The 27,032-nt window shown below is 35.5% G+C and overlaps 1 protein-coding gene and 1 long non-coding RNA gene across 2 annotated transcripts in view; one reads left to right on the top strand and one right to left on the bottom strand.

Annotated features, from left to right (window-relative positions):
• Positions 1–331: 331 nt before the first annotated feature.
• Positions 332–27,032, bottom strand: part of LOC106880544 (putative uncharacterized protein DDB_G0282499) — an 88,556-nt gene continuing 61,855 nt past the window's right edge. Inside the window, exons 2-6 of the mRNA XM_014930533.2 lie at positions 26,392–26,531; positions 21,578–21,721; positions 17,698–17,799; positions 4,184–4,291; positions 332–1,096 (exon numbers count right to left, since the gene is read on the bottom strand). Of these exons, the coding sequence (XP_014786019.1) occupies positions 974–1,096; positions 4,184–4,291; positions 17,698–17,799; positions 21,578–21,721; positions 26,392–26,531 (617 nt within the window). The 3' untranslated portion in view covers positions 332–973. The remainder of the gene's footprint in view (positions 1,097–4,183; positions 4,292–17,697; positions 17,800–21,577; positions 21,722–26,391; positions 26,532–27,032) is intronic.
• On the top strand, positions 7,550–25,750 carry LOC128250813 (uncharacterized). The gene is made up of 2 exons (XR_008266795.1): positions 7,550–8,052; positions 25,393–25,750. It is a non-coding gene; the product is annotated as an uncharacterized LOC128250813 (long non-coding RNA).

Below are 27,032 nucleotides of genomic sequence, written 5' to 3'. Positions count from 1 at the left end.
TACTTTATTTTTATCACCCATCCAACCACCCCCAAAATATGAAAAGGTAAAGATGACTTTGGAAGGATTTGAACCTCAATTTTAAGAGCCAAAAGAAATGCTGCAAGGCATTTTTCTGATGCCTTAATGATCATGCTAATCCACTGCAAAGTTAATAATTAATAATAATTTTTAATCTATGCACAAGGCCACAAATTTTTGTGAGTGAGAATTTAGTTTATTAAATCAACATTAGGGCTTTATTTATCAACCCCACCCCAAATAAAAGGCAATGTAGCCTTTTATGGGATTTGAACTCAAAATGTAAATAGCCAGAACAAACACACCACAATACACTTTGACCATTGATTTTAATGATTCAGCCAAATAATAATGGTTTCTTGCTGAGGCACAAGGGCACAGATATTTGGAGGAAAGGAGCAGTCAGCTGAATCAAATCACAGTACTTGACCAGTATTTATATTGCTGAATATACCACAGTCTGGAAAGATGAAACAATACAGTTGTTCTCAGTGGCCTAGAACTCGGAACACAATACATACATCAAAAAATTTAATATGATACTGAACATTTAATATGATACCAATCACTTTTTTCAATAACGGTTTCAAATTTTGGCACAAGGCCAGCAATTTCAGGGAAGGGGTTAAGTCAATTACATCGACCCCAGTGCATGACTAGTACTTAATTTATTGACGACAGATGACAGACGAAAATGCTGCTAAGCATTTTGCCTGGCATGCTAACTTTTTTCAATAAAAATAATTTTAATTTAGACCATAAAGAAATATACCATAAGGCATTTCACTCTGTCAGTTTATCATTTATGCCAATGAAGATAAAGATAAATAAAAACACATTGTGGAGATTGTGAAGATAGAATACACCAAGAGGACCTTTAGCTTCCAAATTCTGGTTAAAGGTTTTGAAGAGATTACAGGTGAGCAATAACTCAGTAGAATTGTCCATGTTTTCACATGAAAGTGGTATCATCCAAATTGGGTTTGTTCTGAGATCGGGATTCAAAGAGTTCTCTAATCAAGGCAGATTTTTCTTGCTCAAGCAGTGTTATCTTATCACATTTTGTTGAAATCTCCTGTAAAATAAATAAATAAATAAATAAGTAAATTAATACACACACACGCACACACACAAGTACATACATGGTTTCTATGGCTGGATATCCCTCCTAATGCCAACCACTTTACAGAGTATATTGGATGCTATTTTGTATGGCCCCCAGTACTAGCGAAGTCACCATGTGGCTTGCAAGACCAAAATCTTCTTTGACTGTGTTAGGCTACAGTAGAGAAGGAGTTGGTATTATGCTAAACTATGAGATGAGAAAGTATGAAAGAAGATAACAAGAGAAGAGGTTTTGTGCTATAGAGGAGTTACATAGCTACTCACATTATAGAAGAGTAGGTGGAAGTAATGGGATGGAGCTGGGAAGAGAGATAAAATAGTAATGCCAATTCCACATAAAAAGCACCCAGTATACTCAGTAAAGTGGTTGGCATAAAGACGAAACCAAACCAAACCAAAACAGACTATGGAATCTAGTGCAGTTCTTAGCTTTGCAAGCTCCTGTCAAACCATCCAACCCATGCCAGCATGGAAAACAGATGTTAAATGATGATGATGAAAACAAGGTGTCAGAGTGGATTCTCGAGGTATAAGAAGGTGAGTAGAAGTGATTGGAGACAAAAGAACAGCAGGTGGGTACAAGAGTGAGGAAAGAGTAGAGACAGGAAACAGGTGAGGGGACCATATAATGAATAAAAAACAAGGTTCAGGAGTGGTTAATGATGACTATATATTAGTGGGATGGTAAGGAAGAGTAGGTAATGACTGTAAAAATTGGGTAGAGATGAAGGGTGCATATAGTAAATGTTGGACGACAATACATATGAGTTGGGAGGGAAAAAGGGAACAGTAAGTGATGACTGACAGTACACACACACATTTTAAGAACCATTTAAATAAAAAAAAGATACTCCCATAAGGGACAGAGTGAACTGACAAAGGATCAGCAAATATGAATGGGCTGCTATGAGAAGGGTACTGAGTGTTTAGAGGGATCAAAATTTTTCTTCGAAACACAATATTCGAACTAGGTGCAATACTTATACTTTAAACACGTTTTAAAAATCTGTCAAGATTAGAATATAAATAGGACACTGTGTTTTTAGTAAGCATAAGCATGACACACCAAGATCCAATATAATTTTATTATATAAACTCATGCCTTCTTTAGTAATTTCCACTAAAATTCAACATAGGACGCACTAGTCCATGTGAAAATTTAAAGAGAAAATCATAGCCTGGATGGGATAATAAACCACAGTGCAAAATTAGTAACTGTTTGATTAAAATAACCTGTCTTTGTGTATGTGTGTGCGCACATGCATGCGTGCGTGCGTGCATGTGTGTTTTCTCCTACTTCTAAAGCAGGAAGAGACAGCATTGAATAATAATAATAAACATCAGAGATAGTCTTCTAATTGGATGATTTCATTGTTGAATTTGTAAGCTTTCCTATTGCAGGGAGTAGGGTAATGTTGCAGTAAGTGAGCAAACTTACTATAATAAATCATTCAACTATGAAGAAGGAGTGTCATTTTTTCCTTTTCCTTTTATAGACAATGTGAAGAAAGAAAACTAAATATGTTATGTTTATGTATATATTTTGCAAGATTCCTGATGTGAAATCATGTGTTGAAACAGATATTGTTATATTTGGGGATGGTCATTCTTTTGTCAATTAATCACATGCACTATGTACTTGATCTTTACTTCAGCTTTATTATTATTATTATTATTATTATTATTATTATTATTATTTTAGTATCCTTTGCCTTGGTCTTTTGTCACACATCCAGTGACTTCGTCAGTGACTTCGTCAGTGACTCTCCATCCCATGTGTCTCCTCTTGTTCTGTTTAGTCCATTCTCAGACAATGGATTAAACAGAACAGGAAGAGACACATGGGATAAAGAGTTGCTGAAGAGGTCACAGGATGTGTGATGGTAGATTTCATACAAAAGACACTAAAATAATAATAATAATAATAATAATAATAATAATGAAGCTGAAGTAAAGATCAAGTACATAGTGCATGTGGTTAATTGGCAAAAGAATGACCATCCCCAAATATAACAATATGTTTTTTTAACTCATTTCAATTATGGAAATAACCCACCATTCTAAACTCACATTCTCTGTCTTTTCATCATCATCATCTTTTAATGTCCATTCTCCATGCTGGCATGGTTTGACAGGAGCTGACCAGCTGGAGAGGTGCCTGGGTTCCATTTGTCTGCTGTAGCATGGTTTCTATGGTTGGATGCCCTTCTAATGTCAACCACTTTACTGAGTGTATTGGGTGCTTTTACGCATCACCAGCATGGCTACTTTTATGTGGCACCAGTATGGGTGTTTTCTATGCTGTACTGGCACCTTCTACGTGGCACTGGCACAGTTCACATTTTATGAATTATTAAAAATCTGTACAGAGTATACATCTTCTGTTCTCTATTCATATTTTAGGCAGGTATAAATTTGAAGCTTTTCATTTTCTGAAGCTCTTTATTAAAACATAGAGAAACATATCTTTCTCACACTTTCTTTTATACATCTATGATTTCTCTCTCCATCAAACACATCTATTATCTCTAGCATGAACCAACAAGAGAACTTCTATGTAATCACTCAAAATACTAGAAATAACATCCACACCTCCCTCAAACCACACCCCACTGTCATGAATTACTGAACACTTGAACTACTGACACTATACTTGAAAATAAAAAGGAAATGATAAAGCTGAAATACCTTTGATAGTAGATATGTAAAATCAAAGAAAAATTGGGACAAAACAACTATATTTTATGTTTATATATATATATTCTCTCCTCCCACCTCTCTCACCCTCTCATTCTCTCCAACACAATTGCAGAAATAGAGACACACATACAAACTTCAAAGCTAATAAATATCATGTAAATAAGTAATGTATTATTCATAGCCATTAAACCAAAACATTTAGGTCTGCCACAGTTTTACATAAAACAAGATATACTCAACTATAAATTAAAGGAAGATCTAAACCAGATTAATAAGCTCAATCAAATGTTTGCTTTTAAAACCCATTTGAACACATGTTCATAGTATGGATACTTGCCTGTGTCAGTTGTCTGTTTTGTTCTTTCAGCATCTTCATACGACCTTCATCTGATGGAATTGTCTGTCCAATATTACTAACAGCTAGATTCATGTGTAGCGGGAAGCCCTGAAATATAATTTGTGAAATAAAATAAATAAAAAAATCATCAGGCATGGCTGTGTGGTAAGAAGTTTACTTCCCAACCATATGATTCCAGGTTCAGTCCCACTGTGTGGCACCTTGGACAAGTTTCTTCTACTATAGCCTCAGGCGGAAAAAAACCTTGTAAGCAGATTCAGTAGATGGAAAGTGAAAGAAGCCTGTCATGTATATATATGTGTGTGTGTGAATATATATATATGTGTGTGTGTGTGTGTGTGTGTGTGTGTGTGTGTGTGTGTGTGTGTGTATATACATATATAGTAGCTTCTGTTACCTAGGTGACCAAGTCAGTAGCAGGGGGAGGGGGGTGCTCTGAGAGCTAGAACAAGAATAGGTTCAGAGAGCTCCTACTTCTGTTGGTAACAAAAGGCCTCTCCCACGGAGTGAAAGGCAAATTGTATGATTCCTGTGTGCAAACAACCATGCTACACCCCAGTGAAACATGGGCTGTTACTACAGAGGACATGTGTAGGCTTGAAAGAAATGAAGTTAGTATGCTTCGCTGGATGTGCAGTGTTTGTGTGCATGTATGATAGAGTGTAAATGTCTTGAGAGAAAAGTTGGGCATAAGAGGCATCAGATGTGGTGTGCACTGGTATGGTCATGTGATGCATACGGATGTGGACAGTTGTGTGAAGAAGTTCTGATCTCTACCAGTGAAAGGAAGCTGTGGAAGAGGGAGACCCAGGAAGACATGGGACAAGGTGGTGAAGCATAATCTTCAAATGTTGGGCCTCATGGAGGCAATGACTAGTGACTGAGATCTTTGGCGATATGCTATGCTTGAGAAGACCTATCAAGTCAAATGAAATCATAGTTGTGGCTGTTGTCAGTGTCATATCACTGGCACCTGTGCCGGCGACACGCAAAAAGTTTTGTTATCTCTAGTTCCAGATCTTTATTTCTGGATCATTTATCCATATCTGTTATTGTTATATATTCTTTCTTTTAAATGTCCTACTTTGATTTCTTGTATGTTTTGGCTTTGAGAATTTTTCTTCTTTAGTTAGCTGTTTTGTTAGGATCCAACATTATGTTTAAATCATGATTATTTTCTTTCCAAATTTCATTAAGAGAATATTGTAGGAGTTTCATTTTGGGGAATTGATTGTATCTAATATATACTTGTAGAATACATTCATATTCTTCTTGTGTCCATTTACACCATTTTGTGTTTCATTTGGAATACATTAATTTTATAAGTTACAGACAAACAATTTACAAATAAATTACTGTACATCTTATACAGTTATTTTTCAACATTTTCATCATTTTTTTCAGTTTGATTCATTGTTATATAAACAAAGTTAATGGATATTTTTCAGAACATTCAAATAGCTTACTTTGATATTAAATGTCTATCAGTGTTCTTTTTGTGTTTTCTCTTTAGATCTCTCCTGATGGTGTTCTCTCATTTAACATCATTCAGTAATCTCTAGTAACTGCTGCTGGTATTCTCTTACAGTATCAGCCTTTGCTATTAACATTCTGAGTCCAAATCCTACCAAGGTCAACTTAGTATCGGGGTCAATTTAATCAACTATTTTCCTTCCAACAAAAATGTGCAGCTTTGTGTGTATGTTAGAAATTATTATTATTATTGTAGGTGAGGCATAGCTGTGGTTGAGAAGCTTGCTTCCTAACCATGAACTCTTGGGTTCAGCCCTATTGCATAGCAGCTTGGGAGAATGACTTCTACTACAGCCCTAGGCTAACCAAAGCCTTGAGGGTGGATTTGAAAAAAAAAATCCATCATGTGTGTGTGTGCATATGTGTTTCTGTGTACCTTTGTTTTGACATCATTGTTGTAAACAAACATCACCATCATACAAGTGAGGTTGTTCATTTCTAGTCTTTGATGAAAATCAATGTCTGCTTATGTGGAACTATTATCCACCTTGGAAACAGGTGGGACTGACAACAGGAAAGTCATCTGACTGTAGAAAACCTGCCTCAACAAATTCCATTTGACCCATGCCAGCATGGAAAAGTGAATATTCAATGATTATGATGTTGTTATTAACTGAGCAGTGGAGTGGTAGAAAGAATTATACACTATACTAACTGCAAATACTTAAGAACTTTATTATTATCCTTCCTTGTTCTCAATTCAAATTCTACTAGTATCAAATTCAGTTTTCTTTCAACTGGGTCATTAAAATTAGTATTAGTTGCAATAAACTCAGTTCAAATTAATTAGCTACAGGATTTCTTTAAGTATTTGTGGATGGACACAGAAATCATTATTATTATTATTATTACTAAGCTGACAAGCTGGCAGAATCATTGGGTTAAAGCAACCAACTAGTCCCCACCCCTCAAATTTCTGTCTTTGTGCATGAAGTAGAAAAAGTTATTATTTTTATTACTTTTACTATAAGGTGGCAAACTGGCCGAATCGTTACCCTATCGGGCAAAATGGTGAGCAGCATTTCATCAGCATTTACATTCTGAGTTCAAATTCTGCCAAGATCCGCCTTGCCTTTCATCCTTTCAGGGTTGATAAAGTAAGTACCAGTGGAATACGAGGGTCAATATAATCAACTAATCCCCTCCTCAAACTTACTGGCCTTGTGCCAAAATCTGAAATCATTATTACTATTACTATAATACTATAGAGAAGCCATGTGGCCTAGTGGTTCAGATGTTGACCATATGATTAAAAATTTTGGGGTTTGACTCCTGGACTATACAACATGTCTTTGAGCAAAGTCCTTCATTTCAAGTTACTCCAATTTACTCGGTTGAAATTAAGTGGCAACCAACTGTTAGTGCAGGCCCTCCCGCCTTCTGATTGTCAAATCCTCAATATTCTATTGGATTAAGGTAGAGGATATCTATGTCAGCTTGTGACTACATAAACACCTAAAACATCAAAAGGATAATACTACCAAATCATTCTTGTTTGCAAGTAACACTTATGCTTTGCCATTACAATATATTTTTCTCTTATTAACATTAAATTTTGTAAAGAAATAAATCATACTATTAAATTGATCTCAGAACCTTTTTTAATAGCATAGGAGTGATCAAAACTAAATCAATTTAGAGTGAAATTTGAACTAGTGAGGGAATAAATTAGTTCATGTAAAATATCTAATAGAGCTTTCCACCAGCTGTAGCAGCTGCACCATAAATAACAATTAAAAAACAATATCTATGACATTTTTAAAAGCATTCATTTATCTTTTCTTTTTATTACTATTAGTTAATGTGAAAAGTGATTGTCATTGTAGCCTTTTTTGACCTTACTGGACAGGGCTCTATGGATAACTGACATTGACAATACAACCCATGAAGGTTCTGATACAGGGAAAGCGGGTAGTTAGAGAAATTCATAGAATTGCAGTTCTAGGAGAGTAAAAATAGGAAATGCTTAGTATGAAGTGAAGCTTCCATCTAGAAGTTGCAGACTTGGTTTACTGAGAAATTAGCTCTACAGTGCAGAAGCATTTGTATATCTTTTATTTTCAAAGGGATTATATCTAACTTAAAGATCAAACCTGAGATTTTTAGGATGCAACAAGAAGAAGATTTGACATTCATGTATTTATCCAAGGAATTAGCAGTCCCAGTGATAAGAAGCAAAATTAAAGAATCAAAATTGCATTGAAAATTTGAGTATAGAGAATCTTACTTTTTATGTTACATCATTCATAAACTTCTAGAATACTTAACCATTTTGGACTGTGAACTCAAACTCAAAATAAGCCTTGAAAATTCTCGTAAGTATATTTACCAAAATGATAACAGGTAACAACTTGAGATATTTCTTTCTATCTCTAATCAAATATACTAATTAACACTTTGATATCATTAAAATTTGTTTTAGCAACCTACAAGAGGTAACAAGTTTACCTGTATAATTCTCAAATTTATCTCTACTCCTTCTCCTAATTCTAGTTTCTTTCCTCTGTATGCAACATTATAACAGCCACAAAACTCAGTTTAGAGGGAGGAAAAAAGAAACAAAATCATGTTATAAAGTACAGCTAAAACTGCTTGATTGTTATCTAAAACTAATTCATATGTAAGCTGCAATTTTTCCCAACTGAATAATTGGTATATCAGGTACAATTGAATAATTAGCAGAGCAGAGGAATTAGTAAATTTAAGAGCTAATTAGAATGCTGTTCCTAATGGATTGAAACTTTGACATTTAAAATGCACAACTTTATTAGAATGTATATATAATAACAAAAATCAGTAACAAAAATAACAACAACAACAACTTCCATAAATGTGATAAATTTTCCCAAAATTATAGGAGTTGTGTGTAATTAAGTAATTAGTTGATATTGTCAGCAGAAATCACAATCATATTGCTCATTGAAAAGTGAAAACATCTAAATTATATGCAGTTCTGCATTTGCATGGCATGCAAGGTATGCACATATGTATGCATGCATATTTGTATTATTAAGATTCAGGTTAAACCGTTATAACTCACGCACTCTGGCAACAACAATCTTGTATTAATATAGAGAAAAAAAATGTGTTGCAGTAGTTCTGCAGTGGGGAATATGATATTGTTTACTGTTATGATATCAATGGTTTGTTTAAATGCAATGAGATGCTGATATAAATTCGATGAATGACTTTTCAGACATAGTCCAAGGACCAGTTTAAAATGTATTTTGATGAGTTAAGGAAATGATTTTTGTTTCTGTCCTGATTGGCTACTCAGTACATTTAAAAGAAAGGTAAGAAGGTATGAAATATAAATATCACATCTACAATAGACACAATTGAATGATTTGTGGAAATATGAAAGTGATTTCAATGCTACAAGGCAAACAAAGCAGTTACAGCATGACTATATATATATATATATATATATATATATATATATATATATATATATATATATATATATATATACTCTTTATTCTTTTACTTGTTTCAGTCATTTGACTGCGGCCATACTGGAGCACCACTTTTAGTCGAGGAAATCAACCCCAAGACTTATTCTTTGTAAGCCTAGTACTTATTCTATCGAACTCTTTTGCCAAACCACTAAGTTATGGGGACGTAAACACACCAGCATTGGTTGTCAAGCGATGTTGGGAGGGGGTGAACAAACACAGACACACAAACACACACACATATACATATATTCGACGGGCTTCTTTCAGTTTCCGTCTACCAAATCCACTCACAAGGCTTTGGTCGGCCTAAGACTATAATAGAAGACACTTGCCCAAGGTGCCATGCAGTGGGACTGAACCCAGAACCATGTGGTTGGTAAGCAAGCTACTTACCACACAGCCACTCCTGCGCCTATATAATAAAAAATACCAATTTTTAAAAAATGTTTATAAAATATAATTAAATATTCATAGAATTAGTATCTAAACAAAGTAGAAAAGGGGCTAGAACTTCTCATAAAACAACTAAAATGTCTCTACTAATTATTATACCTTATAACTACAACTTTTGCTTTACTTAATATATGCATATCATACATACTACATTGCTAAAATCTGAAAATGTGTTTCTGAAAAAACTCGAAATGGTACACAAATTCTGAAATCAAATTTGGAAACAACACCCATAGTTTAGTTACAAAAAATATTTTGCATAAAAAAAGCAATAGATCTTTATTCAAAATGCACTCTAGTGTTACCAATTTTTTGTCTGTGTCACTTATTTTATTTACTATGTTGATCTATTTGCTTCACTTAATCCAGACAAAAGCTAGGTATTTCTGTTGCTTAATGGCTGAGCAGTTGGCTTTAGCTAAAGTAGTAAACTTCCACTGAAATAATTTTACCTGCAAGGAACCAATTAAAAATATATCCAACAGAAAATGTTTTCTGTAATATGTCTGGAAAAAAAAAACTGACAAACTCTGAAATGAACTAGAAATAGGACAAAACTTTAATATGATGTTGTTTTATACTCACAGACTTTCCTCAGTCACAGAATCAGATGGGCATGACTGTTTGAACGCTAGTGATTTGGCACACTGAACTTATTTTGGTGACAGTATTTTTTGGCACTGCAGACAAACATGCACACATGCATGCACACACACAGAAATATACATATACAGATAGAAAGAGAGAGAAAGAGATGCAACAGTTTATTAATTGAACATGACTGACATAAACACATTCCATCTCCTCAAACACAAAGAGAAATATGCTCACACATGTAAACAGAGAGAGAAAACAAGAGACACATTAAAACATCTGATATCAAATCAGTGATACCAAATATACGGTACCATAATGGCTAAAGGCTGCACCAAATTATCACATGCCTGCAAACCATACTCATCAAACACTATACACAGCCACAAGAAAATAGAAACAGTATTTGTTACTTTTCTAAACACTGCAGTTGTTTGGTAACCCAAAATAATTGATAACAAAAAATAAAAGCCACTATACCGTGAGGAGATTCACCTTGTCTGTCATTACCTTATATGCTTATTGAAATGAACCAAGAGAAGCCACTTGCATTATTCCTCAACATTCCTCATCATCTTAACATCCACTTTTCTATGCTCACATGGGTCGGATGGAATTTCCTGAGGCAGATTTTCTACAACTGGATGCCCTTCTTGTCATCAACCCTCACCTATTTCCAGTTAGGTCATATTTCCCCATCACCAGACATTATTATGGAAATGAAGGACACTGCTTGCATGTTGGTGACATTCGTTTACAACAATCATGCAACATCAAGGCAAGTAACGCACATTCACTCACACATACATATGATAAGCTTCTTTCAGTTTCCATTAACTAAATCCACTCACAAGGCTTTGATCAGTCCAAGGTCATAGTAGAAGACACTTGCCCAATGCACCACAGTGTGGGACTGAACCCAAAACCATATGTCTGGGAAGCAGGCTTCTTACCACACAGCCATGCTTGTGCTTATTTTATATCATATTTTCTGAACAAGTGTTTCTATGGTTACAGGTTAGCCATGGGTTAATCACTGGTTCATTGCATTTATGATGGTAATCATGACAAAGGAAGTCTACATGACTTGAGAAGAAACAGATATTAGTTTGAAAGCTCCACTTCATCAGTTCTTTTCCCATCCTCATGTTTCATTAACTCTAGATGCATATTTGATACTAGATATATCTTACACTAATACTAGACACTTTGTCTATTTTTGTTATTTATTTATATATATGCGTTTGAGGAGAGAGAAAGAGAGAGAGAGGTGTGTGTGTGCACGCATGCATGCACATATCTGTATGAGTAAGAGTTAAAGGGAAAAAAATTTAATGAGGGAAAAACAGAAAGGATATGTGAAAGCAAAATGGTAATGGTAAAAGTATAAGGAAACAAAGACAGGAAGGAAGAAAATGTTTGATAAAATCAAATAATGGTACATGCAAACACATACACAGATAGATAGATAGATAGAGAGAGAGAGAGAGAGAGAGAGAGAGAGAGAGAGAGAGAGAGAGAGAGAGAGAGAGAGCTAAGAGAGAGAGAGAGAGCTAAGAGAGAGAGAGAGAGAGAGAGAGAGCTGAGAGAGAGCTGAGAGAGAGAGAGAGAGAGTTAAGAGTTAGAACTAATTGATTGACATATCAGGTCGAGTATGAAATGTCACATTTGCTATACGATACTAATTGATAAATAAGGTATACTTTTATTAATAATGTAATGTAATGTAATTAACATCAGTGAAAAATAGCTGCTCATTACAAAGAAAATGATTAGTGTTGGTCTCTGGGTGAGGCCTTCTTACACACAAACATATGCATGCATGTGCATACATAAGAACACACACATGCATGCATGCACACAGACACACACACACACATCCTTGAGACTGTAATCAAAAACATCAGGATAGGGAAACACCAGGAAGGGACTTAATTGCTGAAGACTAGAACAAAAAGACTGAACTTTTGTCAGCGGTATCTGATTGACCTTTACCAGCAAGTTTTTAGTAGAAACATAGACATACGAAGCTGGTTAGCACCGGCAGAAACAAAACTGACACCCCAAAACAATAAAATTCATCTGACAATTAAGTACTGGCCAACTGGATGCCAGAATATCACATATAGAATGTATAAAGCCTGTCTGATCCTGTTCTTCCTGTTAGTAATAATCCTTTCTACTATAGGTACAAGGCCTGAAATTTTGTGGAAAGGGGTTAGCTATTTATATCAGCCTCCAATGCTTAACTGCTGCTTATTTTGTTGACCCCAAAAGTATGAAAGGCAACGTCAGCTTTGGGAGAGTTTAAAATCAGAATGTATAGCTGGAAGAAAAGCTGCTAAGCATTTGCTCCGGCAATCTAATAATTCTTTTTTACTCTAGGCACAAGGCCCGAAATTTTGGAGGAGGGGGCCAGTCGATTAGATTGACCCCAGTACACAACTGGTAGTTAATTTATTGAACCTGAAAGGAAGAAAGGGTAAGTCGACCTTGGCAGAATTTGAACTCAGAACATAAAGACAGACAAAATACCGCTAAGCCATTTGCCTGGCATGCTGTTTCTACCAGCTCACCGCCTAAGCCATCTAACAATTCTGTCAGCTCAATGCTTTCCATTGTGATAGTAATAGTAGCTAAACAAAGAGTTAGAAAGAAAAAAAGAACTGATGTCAGAAGTTAAGAGACACAAGAGGAACTTGATCACAGTCTGGCTGGATTACAAGAAAGCATTTGACTGTGTTACCTACTCATGGATGCTACAGTTCTATAGACTAGATTTGGTAAACTTCAAGATGCCATTATCAAGGCCAAAGACAACCTACCTTCATCCTGTGCCATCTTTCTGAAGCTTAATAGAAATAGTTCTATTGTAACTAAAAAGATACAGAATCACAGAGACAGTCTCTCTTTCTCTCTTTCTCTCTCTATGATTCTGTCTATACTTTTAGTAAACCTCTTGTCCTTTTTTGCTAAAGAAACCTAAAAGATGGGAGATTAGCTTACAGGAGAATCATCAACATTGCTTCTTTGTGGATGATCTGAAACTCTATGGCAAGAATATGGATGGTACAAAGGAAAGCTTTGGTTTAGTTACAACATTCTCAAAAAATGTAAGAATGGAAAATTGGCCAGGATGTTTTTATTGTTTTTATTAATAAATGTTTTTATTGTTTCCCAACCACATGATTTTGGGTTCAGATCCATTGCATAGCACCTTGGGCAAATGCCATCTACTGTAGTCCCAGGCTGGCCAAAGCCTTGTGAGAGAATGTGGTAGAAAGAAACTGAAAGAAACATATCATATATGTGTGTGTATGTACATGCACAGACACACAAATACATACATATATGTGCGTGTGTGCATGTGTATATATATATACACAACGGGTTTCTTTCAATTTCCATCTACCATATCTACTCACAAGGCTTTGGTCAGCCCGAGGTTATAGTAGGAGACACTTGCCCAATGTGCCACACAGAGGGACTGAACCCGGAACCATGTGGTTAGGAAGCAAGCTTCTTACCACACAACCATGTTTACCATACCAACATTTGGGTTACTCAATCAAGCACTAGATGAGATTCTGGGAGATATGTTGACAATGGTAATAGTAGCTGTTATGATGTTGCTGGTACATAGGAAGAGGAGGAGGTGGAGACTTTAAATTCAACACACTCAGGATGCAAGCATACATAGAAGTGATACCACTGGTAATCTTCTTAAGATTCATTGAAAATTAATTAGTTAATTAGTAATTAACCAACAACCATATTTGCAAGACTTGGCGAGTGAGTTTGAGCAGTATATGTTTAAGTTCAGCACATGTTTAACCCATAAAATGAAATCAAATTACAAAGGATGACTGGATACATAAATCTTTAATATTGTTCATTCTAAAATAATGTAAACAGTCTTTTTTCTCATTTGATACAATGTCAGGCTTAAATGAAGAAAGATCCTGGAATGGTGCTGGCACAGCAGCTTCTGCACGTGGGCACCTTAAACCACATCCAAAAAAAAAAAAAAAACCCCATCTGGCTGATTGGCTTAACCCAGATATATCCACTCAAAATTTCATTACTGTTAACTGTGGAAAGTAGTTTTATATACCAATCTACCAATCTGTCTTTTCTTCATTTATCTTTCACTTGTAACAGTCATTAGACAGCAGCCATGCTGGGGCAACATCTTGAAGAACTTTTAGTTGAATAAAACAACCCCAGTACTTATCTTTTTTCATTTTCTTTAAGCCTTGTACTTATTCTATCAGTTCCTTTTGCCGAACTCCTAAGTTATGGGGATGTAAACACATCAACACCAGTTGTCAAGCAGTGGTGGGGGACAAACATTAACACAAAGACAACAAACACACAGACATATATACGACAAGCTTCTTTCAGTTTCTGTCTGCCAAATCCATTCACAAGGCTTTAGTTGGCCCAAGGCTATACTAGAAGACACTTGCCCAAGGTGCCAAACAGTGGAATTGCACCCAGAATCATGTGGTTGGGAAACAAGCTTCTGACCACACAGTCATGTCTGTGCCTTTTGTTGAGGAATGTCATCTTTGAAACTATTTTTTGTTGAGATATCTCAAGTTTATGACTTGCAGAAAATACCAATTCTATTTCTTTGGTAGATACTTAACATCATTGCTGGAATAATCATAACATTTGATTCCACAGTGAAAGGGTTAAAGTTCACTGAAAGACACACAGATATGTTGTTTTCTCCTTCTGCTTTTCCTACTGCATCTATAATGGTTGGCTATGTCTTCTTGAACCACTTATTTCTCCTCTTCTAACCAAACTTGTTGTGTCCAACCTTCCAAGCCCTGCATTAATCACTTCATTTAGTCCTTCCTTCTTAGAGCTTTGGCCTTCTGACATTTCATCTTTGCTCATGTATTTCCCACAGGTACTGACATACGAAGATTCAATAGGATCGTTAATAACATCAATCTCACTCGCCTAAGAGAAGTGACAAAAGCCATGAACACTGCTCTTTCCTCCAGATCCAACAAGTAAAATAAATACATATATAGTGACTTACATAACATTACCAAAGCTTGTAAAATTGAGTCAGTAAAGCTTAAAGTTATAGAAATCCATCTAATCCATGTAGAGCAGTGGCCCTCAACCAGGGTCCATATGGCATTTGCAGGGGGGGGGGGGTGTCTGTATAAAATTTTGTTGTTAACGTTCATGTGCAATAAATTGCTTATACACAAAATATTAAACATTTTTTATACAATTCCTAATAATATTTTATTATAAAAATAGAGTAGAATTTTTTTTTATTTACATTGAATCGTCATGGAGGTTCAGTAGAGTAAAATAGGAATCAAAGGGGTCCATTAGCAAAAAGTGGTTGAGAACAGCTGAGAGCAAAGGAAACCAATAAAAGGAAAAGCATTTATTAGATAATATGACCCTTGATTCACTAACTTATACAGTGAGTGAAACAATTGGTGTGGAAAAACAGTGTAGCCATTTAAAAACAGAGATACACAATTAAAAAGAGGCTTTGTTTACTTCTTGGGTGTGTTAAGGTTTTCATCATGGAATTGTGTCAATGATCAGGTCATAATGGTGAAAGTGAAGATTGTGACCACCATATGGACATATATGAATTTAACAGCTTTTATGCAGTTTTACATGGCTAAATGACTCAACCTGTTGTGATTACAAGATAACCTCATCAACAAAAGTGAGAATGATGCATGTGTGCATGTGTGTGTGTGTGTATATATATATACATATTCTTTTGTTTTCTTTTACTTGTTTCAGTCATTTGACTGTGGCCGTGCTGGAGCACCACCTTTAGTCGAGGAAATCGACCCCAGGACTAATTCTATGTAAGCCTAGTGCATACTCTATCGGCCTCTTTTGCCGAACCACTAAGTTATGGGGACATAAACACACCAGCATCAGCTGTCAGGTGATGTTGTGGGAATAAACACAGACACACAACCACATGTGAATCGTTGTCGATTTTTTTTTCTCCGTCTTCCTTTTCTATTGGACTTTCCTCTGTTTCTGAAGAAGAGCTTTGCTTGAAATGTAAAACCACTTTTCTTTCCTTCTCTGAGTGTCTACTAATTTTTTACATGTACCACATCCTTGCGTTGTTGTTTTTTGTGCTTGTTCATCGATTTTTTTTGGGGATTTTTATATATATATATATACACACAACGGGCTTCTTTCAGTTTCCATCTACCAAATCCACTCACAAGGCTTTGGTCGGCCTGAGGCTATAGCAGAAGACACTTGCCCAAGGTGTCATGCAGTGGGACTGAATCCGGAACCATGTGGTTGGTAAGCAAGCTACTTACCACACAGCCACTCCTGTGCATTGTTTTAAAGTTCACTTTTCCACATTCATATGGAGTGGACAGAATTTTTTTGAGGCAGATTTTCTACAACTAGATGCCCTTCCTGTTGCCAACCTTTACCTATTTCCAAGTAAGGTAATATTTCTCCATGACCAGACATGCTTTCATGGAAGATTGAAAATAGAGAACGCTGCTTGCAAGATGGTAACATTAGTTTACAACTATCAAGTGATGTCAAGGGAAGGACACACACTCAGATGTATAATATATATATATATATATATATATATATATATATATACATGTAAATGTCAAACAATGAGAATGAGTGCTCAACACTACATTGATGGATAAAATTTCTTTATTTGTGTATTAAGGCTACCATTAGTTTCATGTTAAGAAAAATATTTTAATATGTTAACAATTTTCAAGCTGATCACATGGAGGAATGGTGTTTGTCTCCATTTTATGACTACCAAATCCACTCACAAGCCTTTGGTCAGCCTCCAGGCTGAGGTGTCATGCAAAGGGACTGAACCTGGAACCATGTGGCTGGGAAGTAAACTGCTTACTACACAGCCACACCTGCATATATGATGCTAGTGTCACGTAACTGGCACCCGTGCCAGTGTCATGTAAAAAACACCTTTTGAGCATTGGGCCACACAGAGGCAAAATGGCCAATGCTCGTGGCATTCGCAAAGCACCTTTTGAGTGTTGAGCCTCATAGAGGCAATGACGAATGACCGAGATCTTTGGCATTATGTCCTGTTTGAGAAGAAGACCCATCAAGCCAAGTAAAGTTGTATTTGTGGTGTCACGCAAATGGCACGTAAAAGCACACATTACAATCTCGGAGTGGTTGATGTTAGGAAGGGTATCCAGCTGTAGAAACCATGCTAAATCAGACTGGAGTCTGGTACAGCCTTCAAGCTTGCCAGCCCTGGTCAAACCATCCAATCCATGCCAGCATGGACAACGGACGTTAAATGATGATGATGATAATGATGATGATGATAATGATGATGATGATAATGATGATGATGATAATGATGATATATGAAGCAAGACTCAAAACAAAATGAAGTGACAAAGTGATAATAAAACACCTAATTACCTTCTCTGAGCTTTCAATCAGTGCTCTTAACTGTTGATTGACTTCAGATATCCTGGTTTTCTGAAAATTCATCCGTTCTTGATTTGCTTCTAATGAAGAATCCTGCAAAATGAAGAATTTAAAAAAAAAATTAATATCTTTTGGCAGCTTTTGTTTTAATTCAGATTCAATCACTTTCCAATAGATTTAGTGAAGTTTAACCCTTTTGAAACCCACCTACCCAAGGTGACCCATGCTTCTCTAATACGAACTCCATGTTTTAAAGTGATCTAAATTAAAACCATTCCTCACGATTCTATGTTAATTTATATTCCAAACATCAGCTTAGTAATGACAAGGTTATTTTGCTAAATTCTTCATTATTTTCAAAATTCATTGAAATGAAGATAGTGTATTTCAACAAAAATATAGTAGCAAAAGGCTTAATGAGAAGTTTAGATATGTGGCTGACTTCCTTTCGAGTGTTGGGCCCCATGGGGGCAATGACCAAGACCTTTGGCATTATGTCGTGCTTCAGAAGAAGACCCATCAATCTGAGCAAAATCGCAGTCATGGCAGGTACTGGTGTCACACAAATGGCACCCGTTTATTAATGATATTTCCTATAACAAAACAAAAAAAAAAACTGTCTTTTTTCAAATTTTCAAATCCCAAAGATTTAGAAAGCTAGTGTTTATCTGCAATTTTTAAAGTATTAAACAAATGAGGAGTAAATCCCCTTTGCATGTAGTTGTAGCTATAGAAAGAATTGAACTTAGCATTGTAATTCCAAGCTGTTTAAAAATTGTGTTGGTCATGGATGCAACTCAATGCCAGAGGTATGACATGAATCCTAGACCCCTTGGCTGGGAGTTAGCTATTCTATATACAATGCAAATAATGAATCATTGTAAATTACACATCCAACTGAAGTTGTAAATTATAATATTCCTGATCATTTCACAAACCATGGTTTTCCATCAGACCAGTATTTTAACTTCAATTTCAGCAGCATTTGCAGAATGAAAGTTTCCCTGAATATCTGGAGCCTATTATTGAAAATTAGTTAAAGTTAACCACATAAAATGCAAGTGTCTTGTTCAAAGACAACAAAATGCCAGCAGCATATTTCAGCTTGCAATTCATTCAAGTTGCTATTTTGTTAGAGTTAATGAAAATTACAGACAAAAATAGCAGCTGATTTCACATGGATAATAATGATTTCCCTTGACTGTGAACAAAGCCAGTATTTGTAGGAGAGAGAGGAAGGGAGTATAGTTAATTGAATTGATTCTAATATATTTCTTTCTATAAAAAGGATCACTTTTCCAGAGATAGATTGCTACGTGTGTGTCTTATTTTTCTGAAAAGATGGTGACTCATTGCTTTCTCTAATTTTTCTCATTGCTTTCTCCAAAATGAAGTTGTGCCATTCATGCATTTCCAAAAATGCATGAATTTTACAACTTAGTATTTTGATACGAATCATGCTTACAATCACTTAACTCATAGGATCAGTCAAGAAACAACATTTAAAAAAAATATGATAAAAGGCAGCAAGCTGGCAGAATCATTAGAATGTTAGGCAAAATACTTAGCAGTATCTTTCTTGGCTTTTTATGTTCTAAGTTCAAATACTACTGAGATCAACTTTGCTTTTCATCCTTTTGGGGTTGATAAAATAAATACCAGCTGAACACTGGGTTGACATAATTAACTTTCACTCTCCTCAAAATTGCTGGCTTTATGCCAAAATTAGAAAGAATTATTATTAGAAAGAAAATGATATGATATTACTTCTTTGAAGATAACAAGACTTAAATTTAAAAAATAATAAAGTTGGCTCTAGGATGCTGTCACCACCCCAAATGATAACCATTGTTTTCTCCAGGCTCAAGGCCAACTATTGTTAAAAAGGAGATATAGGTGACATAATGAAACCCATCCAAGACTATTAGTCCATCATACTCATCATCATAATCATTTAATGCCCACTTTTCTATGCTTGAGGCAGATTTTCTATGGCCAGATACCTTTCCTGTCACCAACCCTCACCTGTTTCCAAGCAAAGTAATATTCCCCAGAGCCAAACATGTTTTTCATGGAAGAAACTATAAACACATGCATACGCACACACACATATGCACATGCATGCACACACACACATTGGTGTGGGTGCTAGTGTCACATAAAAAGCACCCAGTACACTTTGTGGAGTGGTTGGCATTAGAAAGGGCATCTAGTCATAGAAACCAAGCCAAAACAGACTATGGAACCTGGTGCAGCCACTGGCCTTGCCAGTTTCTGTCAATCAGTTCAACTCATGCCAGCATGGAAAACAGACATTAAATGTTGATGATGATGATGGTGATGAGCTTGTTTCAATTTCCTTCTACAAAATTCACTCACAAGGATTTGGTTGGCCTAGGGCTATAGTAGAAATAGTAGAAGACATTTGCCCAATGTGCCATGCAGTGGGACTGAACCCAAAGCCACAGGGTTGGGAAGTAAGCTTCTCAGCCACACAACCACATTGCTCACAAGAGTGTAGATATCCCATATAATATTCCTCTGTATTTTTCAACTCATGAAATAGGAAAGACAAAATAAACATTTTTATATAAACCCAAGAAGGTGATACACCAAACTATGTACAACATTCAACACCCTGTTGTATAACATAAAGTACCCAGTCCAGCTCTTTAAACCTTTTGTTACTCTATTTCCATTGAAATACACTTTTGTTTCAATTAATTTTGAAATTAAAGAAGAATTTAGTAAAGTAATTCTGTCATGATTAAATTGGCGTTTGAAACAAATTAGTATGATATTTTAATAGGTTTTAATTTAGATCACCTTAAAACAAGAAGCTTAAATCATGGAACCAGAGGTGGTCTTAGATAGGTTGGTACCAAAAGGCTTAATGTTTTTACAACCTCCTACACTAGTGTCTCTCTTAGATAGGTACGAAACCTGAATTTTTTTTTTGTTTTTCTTAATATAGAAGAAAGAAAAGTTGTGATGATTGTATCTTTTTTTTTATTAAGAAAGGAAAGATGCTAACAACAAATGATGATAATGAAGATGAGGATAAAAATCAGTTATGTAAATGGAAGTGGCTTCTGTCTGTGTTAACTAGACAATAGAATAAAGTGAGGCAATAAGCAAGAGAGAGAGAGAGAGAGAGAGAGAGAGAGAGAGAGAGAGAGAGAAGTAATAAATATAGAAGAAAAGCTACTAACAAGAAAAAGAAGAAAAGAAATGGACAGAAGCTACTAACAAAAGAGAAGTAGAATCAGCTTTTCCTCATTATTTCAACTGAATGAGAACTAAAGAAAAGAATAAAAAAACGATATGGTTCCAGTGTTTATTGCTTTTCTTTTTGTACTGTCATTGTTAGCAATTCATTTCAATACTATTTATATATCATCATAATTCTGGTTTTACTGTCTATGTTCCCATGCTAGTATGGGTTGCACAGATCTGTAGTACAGCATGTTGCTATTAGTCTTAACCCTTTAGCATGCCGATTACTCTGTGAAATATAATACTTATTTATTCACCTTGTTTTGAATTAATCATGCAATATCCTGTAGCTTCGAGATTTTGATGAGGTGATTGTTTATTTTTAGAATGACATTGTAGGGTAGGTGTGAGAGATGAGATCTGGTTGATTTGAACATAGAACAGGTAGAATATTTGGGTCGGATATGTCCAGATTAAATACTAAAGAGTTAATTCATTGTCATCCCATTCAACACCCTGTTGTAGCCCAACATCCTGAGATTTAACCTGGCTGTCTTTTGTGAGAGAAATTAATAAATAAATTGAGAAAGTCAAGGAAACTACGACTAGGTCTATACTAAGTTGATTGAGCGTAAAGGAAGTGAAATAAACTCACATTGTATGATGACCAAGCAGCAACTTTCTGTTTATCATCAACTGAAGCAATTTGCTTCTGATACCAACGCTTTGCAGACTGTACTATTTCCATTCCTTGTTCCAGAATCTCTTTTTCTTCTTCCAGTTGTCGCATCCGTTTAATCTGAGCAATCAAAACAATTCAAAATGAAAAGACTTTAAGTGTTTTGTAGTAAGAATGATAAACTAAATGCCAGCAAATTTTTTTTTTTTTTTATCATTTTCACAACCATTTCTATTCAATACAACAGTTTTCCTCAAATTCTATACAATGCTATTCATTTATTTGTTCACAACTCTTTCACAACATTAGAATCTAAATTCTATCTCTAGATTATTTCAAATATTACATTTTCTTTCAATCTTTCATGTTCTTTCAATCTTTCATTTTATTCACAAAATCTCATTCATTGATTCTATACAACATGCAACATTTGTGACATATGTGAGGCTGGTCCAAATGAAAACAGCAAACAGGAAAAGAGATTTAAAAAGATGTGTTGTGCATGCATGTATGCACATATGCATATGCATGCATATATGAATACACGTGTGGATGTATGTGTGTGTGTGCATGTTTGTTTTACATATACACAAGAGAGAGATTAAAACATGCGGGGGTGTTGCTTTTTACCAGAGCTTGTATTCTGTGACAAGAAACAAGAGAACCACTAAATAGGAGAAAATATTCCAAAGAAATCAAGACAAAAAGAGGAGTAAACACATGCTGCAAATTTGAAAATGTTTCACACTGCATTTAGGTTGGTAGTCGTGCATGTACACACACACACCAGTGATGAAGTGACTGGTTAAATAATGCATTCAACTGAGTGAATAATGTATTCAAAACTGCATGGTTTGAGTTCAAATCCATTAAGAGCGTTTTGTTGTATATTTAAAGAAAACAATTCAACATACTCAAATTCCTCTAGTTGTTGAAAAAAAGCAATCAAATTCTGTGAAAATATTACTTTTGAGCGAATATTATTCTAAGCTGAAGAGGTTTATTATCAGCTTAACATTATATAGCTAGAGCTTCTTGAAAATATTTGCTTGCTTTTATTTATACTCTAGAAAGTGTCTTTCACCATAGCCGCAGGCCAATCAAACCTAGTGAGTGTCTTCAGCAGCTGTGAACAAGACACAGTTGCTGAAGACATTCAAATCCCTACATGGTCATGAACCAACATTTATGGTTCATTGGTGACGTCTGGTTACAGTTTATTGATGACGTCTTTTTTGTCTGGAAAGGATCACAGGATAGTTTTTCTGGCATGCTAATGATTCTGCCATCCCACCACCTTAATAATCCTTTCTGCTATAGACATAAAGTCTGAAATTTGGGGGAGGGGCTTGTCAATTACATAGACCTCGTTATTCAATTGGTACTAATCTCATCAACCCCAAAAGGTTGAAAGGCAAAGTTGGCATTGGCAGAATTTGAACTCAGAATGTAAAGACAGACAAAATGCTGAAACAAGTAAAAGAGTAAAAGAGATCGACAGGGCAAACCACTGACTGAAGTCATTCCCACCATGAGCATCCTATTTAATATTTCTCAGGTACCACATATCTAGGACTCCATTTTCTTATGTTCTCCCTACAATTTAGGGGTGATTTGGCTACTATGAGCAATCACGTAGGAGTTCCATTGTTGGCTCTGATATCCCCTATTTAATCTTTTTGATACCATGTTTCTGCTAAAATACACTACATTTGTTTCAATTAATTTTGAAATGATGAAGAATTTACTGAAATAACTTTGCTGTCATTAAGCTAGTGTTTGGAACACAAATTAACATGGAATTTGAATGGAAGGTTTTAATCTAGATCACTTTAACCCTTTAACATTCAGATTACTCTGTCAAATGCAATACTTATTTATTTATTCACATTGTTTTGAATCAATCATGCATTATCTTGCAGCTTCAAGATTTCAATGATGTGATTGTTTATTTGTAGAATGATGTTGTAGGTTAGGCGTGAGAGATGAGATTTGGCTGGTTTGAACAGAAAACAGATAGGATATTTAGGTCAGATATGGCTGGTTTAAATGATAAACGGTTAAAAGAGGGAATTTATACCATAGAACTAAGGACAGAATCAGGAGAGTGGGTATCAAAAGGGTTAAAATAGATGAAAGTTTTATATATGAAGTGAAAACAAGAAAAAAAAAAACAAGGCTCAGAATATGAGACTGAAACAGCTTCTAAATGCTATAGCAACATCTATGTTACTACAGGTAAAAACTACAAAACGAACCACATTACCAAAATAGTTGGTGAATGAGAAGAGACAGATTACATAAATTCTTTTAAAATAGAAAAAAGAAATAAATGCAAGCTTTTCTGAAGAATTGACAGAGCTATGTAGCAGAGCTTAATTGGATTTAGAAAATAAGGAATAAACTAATGAGTTCACAAGGAAAAGGTTACATGTTACTTATCTCTCATCTTGAAGGTTATCTTAGTGCAATCCAAAAGTGAGAAAATCTCAACTAATGTCTAGAAAATAGGTGAATAATGAGAAAAATATTTTTTAAAATTAGTTGAAAAATACCAGTCAAGTACTGGAGTGCACATAATAAACATTATAGCCCTCTACCTCAATTTCTGGCATTGCACCTATCATTTAGTATCCATATTTCACAATTTGACTTTGACAGTATCCGACAAGTCAAAGAACTGAGTTGAGCTCCAATATCTGTTTTGGCATGGGTTATATAGCTAGATGCCCTTCTTAGTGCCAACCACTTTACAGAGTGTACTGGATGCTTTTTCATGTCACCAGCATTAGTGAGATGACCAACTGGTTTACAAAACAAGACCCCTTGGTTTAGGAGAAGGGTGTAGCATTGAGGAAATTGGCTTATATCAAGAGTTGAAGGAAAGAATATGACAGAGGGATAGGAACAGATGTCTTAATGTAGGGGAGATATATGGCTACATCAGCAACCATATTAGAACCAATTGTTAATAACACCTAATTTTAAAATTTACATGTAACACAGATCAAAGTAAAGAATCCTTCTTCTAAATAACTAAAGAACTAACCTAAAAGGTCAAATTATGAAATCACAGTCAGTTTGTTGTGCTATTCCGGTGTGCAATGCATCAGTTTAAAAATTTAAATAGAAGCATCAGTCTAAATTAACATGAAAAAAAAAAGCATTTGATGAAAACATCTGGAAAGCTAATGACTCTTTTACTTGTTACTTTCAAAGATAAGTCAAACAAACTGATCCCAGTAATTATTGTCTTTTTAAATCAGGTAGTAATTCTATCAGCCTCTTTTGTAGAACTGATAAGTTATGGGGATGTAAACAAACCAACACCAGTTGTTAAATGGTGGGTGGACAAACACAGACACCACCCCCACCCCGCCCCACACACACATATAGGTGCAGGCATGCCTGTGTGTTAAGAAGTTTTCTACCCAATCACATGGTTGTAAGTTCAGTTCCACACGAGTGGATTTGGTGGACAGAAACTTTAAGAAGCCCATTGTTATTTTTGTATGTGTTTGTCTACTAAAGATATTTTCTTAGTTCACTTTGAATTTAACCAATTCTGGATTGCTTTGACAACATTGTGTTAACATAGATTATTGGATTTATTGATTTGACTGGTATTTTCTGTATCTAAATATGCTGGCACAACTGAAATGATCATAGGTATTGCATGATGTAATCACCAAATGTTGTTGGCATCCATTTGTCTCGGGAGACAATGGAGTTGCGCATAAACTAATCCAGTCTGGTTTTACATTTCATGTCATCTCCAGTTTCCTTTTCAGTTTTGCGCAGGCCTGGGCTAGACGTAAGAAAATCCTGGGCAGCCCAATCGTCAGGATTCCTCTCTCGACCTTACTGATGTAGTCCAAAGGAATGCAGAGCATTACGTTTGGCACCAGCTTGGTTGCAGGAGCTGCCGGAAGAGTGTCAAGTTGAACACTAAGCTGCCTATGGGGCTCCACTCCAAATTTCTTTGAAGGTTGTCTCCTTTCCATAACTCTGGATAGGGGCCCATACCAGGTACTGTCAGCTGAAGCCAGCTGAGCCCAGGACTCGTGTCAGGTAGGGTCATCACTCGCTGAAGTAGTGAAGAAAATCGCTACCCACAACCTAATCACCAATTAAAGATGTGATTTTCTCCATTCTTGTTCTTGTCTTATACTCTGAATTTTTTGAAATTCTTCTAAACAATATTTGGATTTACTGGTCAAACATGAAGAATTACACTGGATGTTTATTCTAGTTGCATTTATTGATGTCTGATTGTCGGATATAGTTAACCAAACTTGTTGGGCACTGAGTGCTTTATAGTTATCTACCCAGAATTTTTAATTCCTTTTACTTCGCACATGCATGTGTATGTGTGTGTGTGTGTGGTTACCCCCAATACTTCACAACCTATGTTGGTTTGATTATATCTCTGTAACTTAGCAATCTGGCAAAAAGAGATTAAAGCCTTCAAGGCTCCAACATAGCTGCAGTATAATGACTGAAAAAAAAAGTAAGAGAAGTAAAAGAATACTTACATGCATACACACATACACATACACATATATATGATGGGCTTCCACACAATTTCCAGCTACCAAATTCACTCACAAAGCATTGGTCAACCTGGGGTTGTAATAGAAGACACTTACCCAAGACGCCATGCAGTAGGACTGAACCCCAAATCATGTGATTGCAAGGCGAACTTCTTAACCACACAGCCATATGCAAACTAATGTGCAGCACAAGAAATAAAATAGCATAAGAATTTTAACCCAAGGAGTATAACTCACCATACTATGATCAACTCCACTTGTTAAAGTATGACGGCGGCCATCCCACCTGCGGCTGCCATGTTTTGAGTCAGCTAACTTCTGAGGTTTGGGTTCATCGATGTTTCTTCTCTGTTGAGATGTAATATTGTCAATGTTTGCTGAAATAAACAATACATACATCTATTTAGAGGGCTTGTACAATCACAGTTTAGACACTATTATAAAAGAAATGATTCAAACAAAACATTAATATGTGCATTGTGCAATAAAATGTGCAGATCTTTGGTGGGGCTCAAGAGTCATATAAGTGCCTTGCATTGCATTATCAATGACTCTTCCTAGCAATGGCTTGCTCATATACGAGAAGGCAGCCACACTATATATATTCATATATACATACACACATATACAGTTGAGAGAAAAAAGGAAAATAGGAATGTCTTGAGTTAATGTAGCTGTAATGATAAAATAACAACAATAAAAATAACATCAGTCAACTGCATACATCAAAGAATCTGAAAAGAAGATAGTGAGTTTGTTCTTTTTGAAATTTATATGGTATCTGGGTCAAACTTGTTCCAGTATGGCAGACACACCACCCAGTGTACAGCTGTTCATATACATAATCATATATATATATATATATATATATATATATA

Source organism: Octopus bimaculoides, chromosome 2 (assembly GCF_001194135.2).
Source record: "Octopus bimaculoides isolate UCB-OBI-ISO-001 chromosome 2, ASM119413v2, whole genome shotgun sequence".
NCBI lineage: Eukaryota > Metazoa > Mollusca > Cephalopoda > Octopoda > Octopodidae > Octopus > Octopus bimaculoides.
This window is presented reverse-complemented; position numbering and strand designations above follow the sequence as displayed.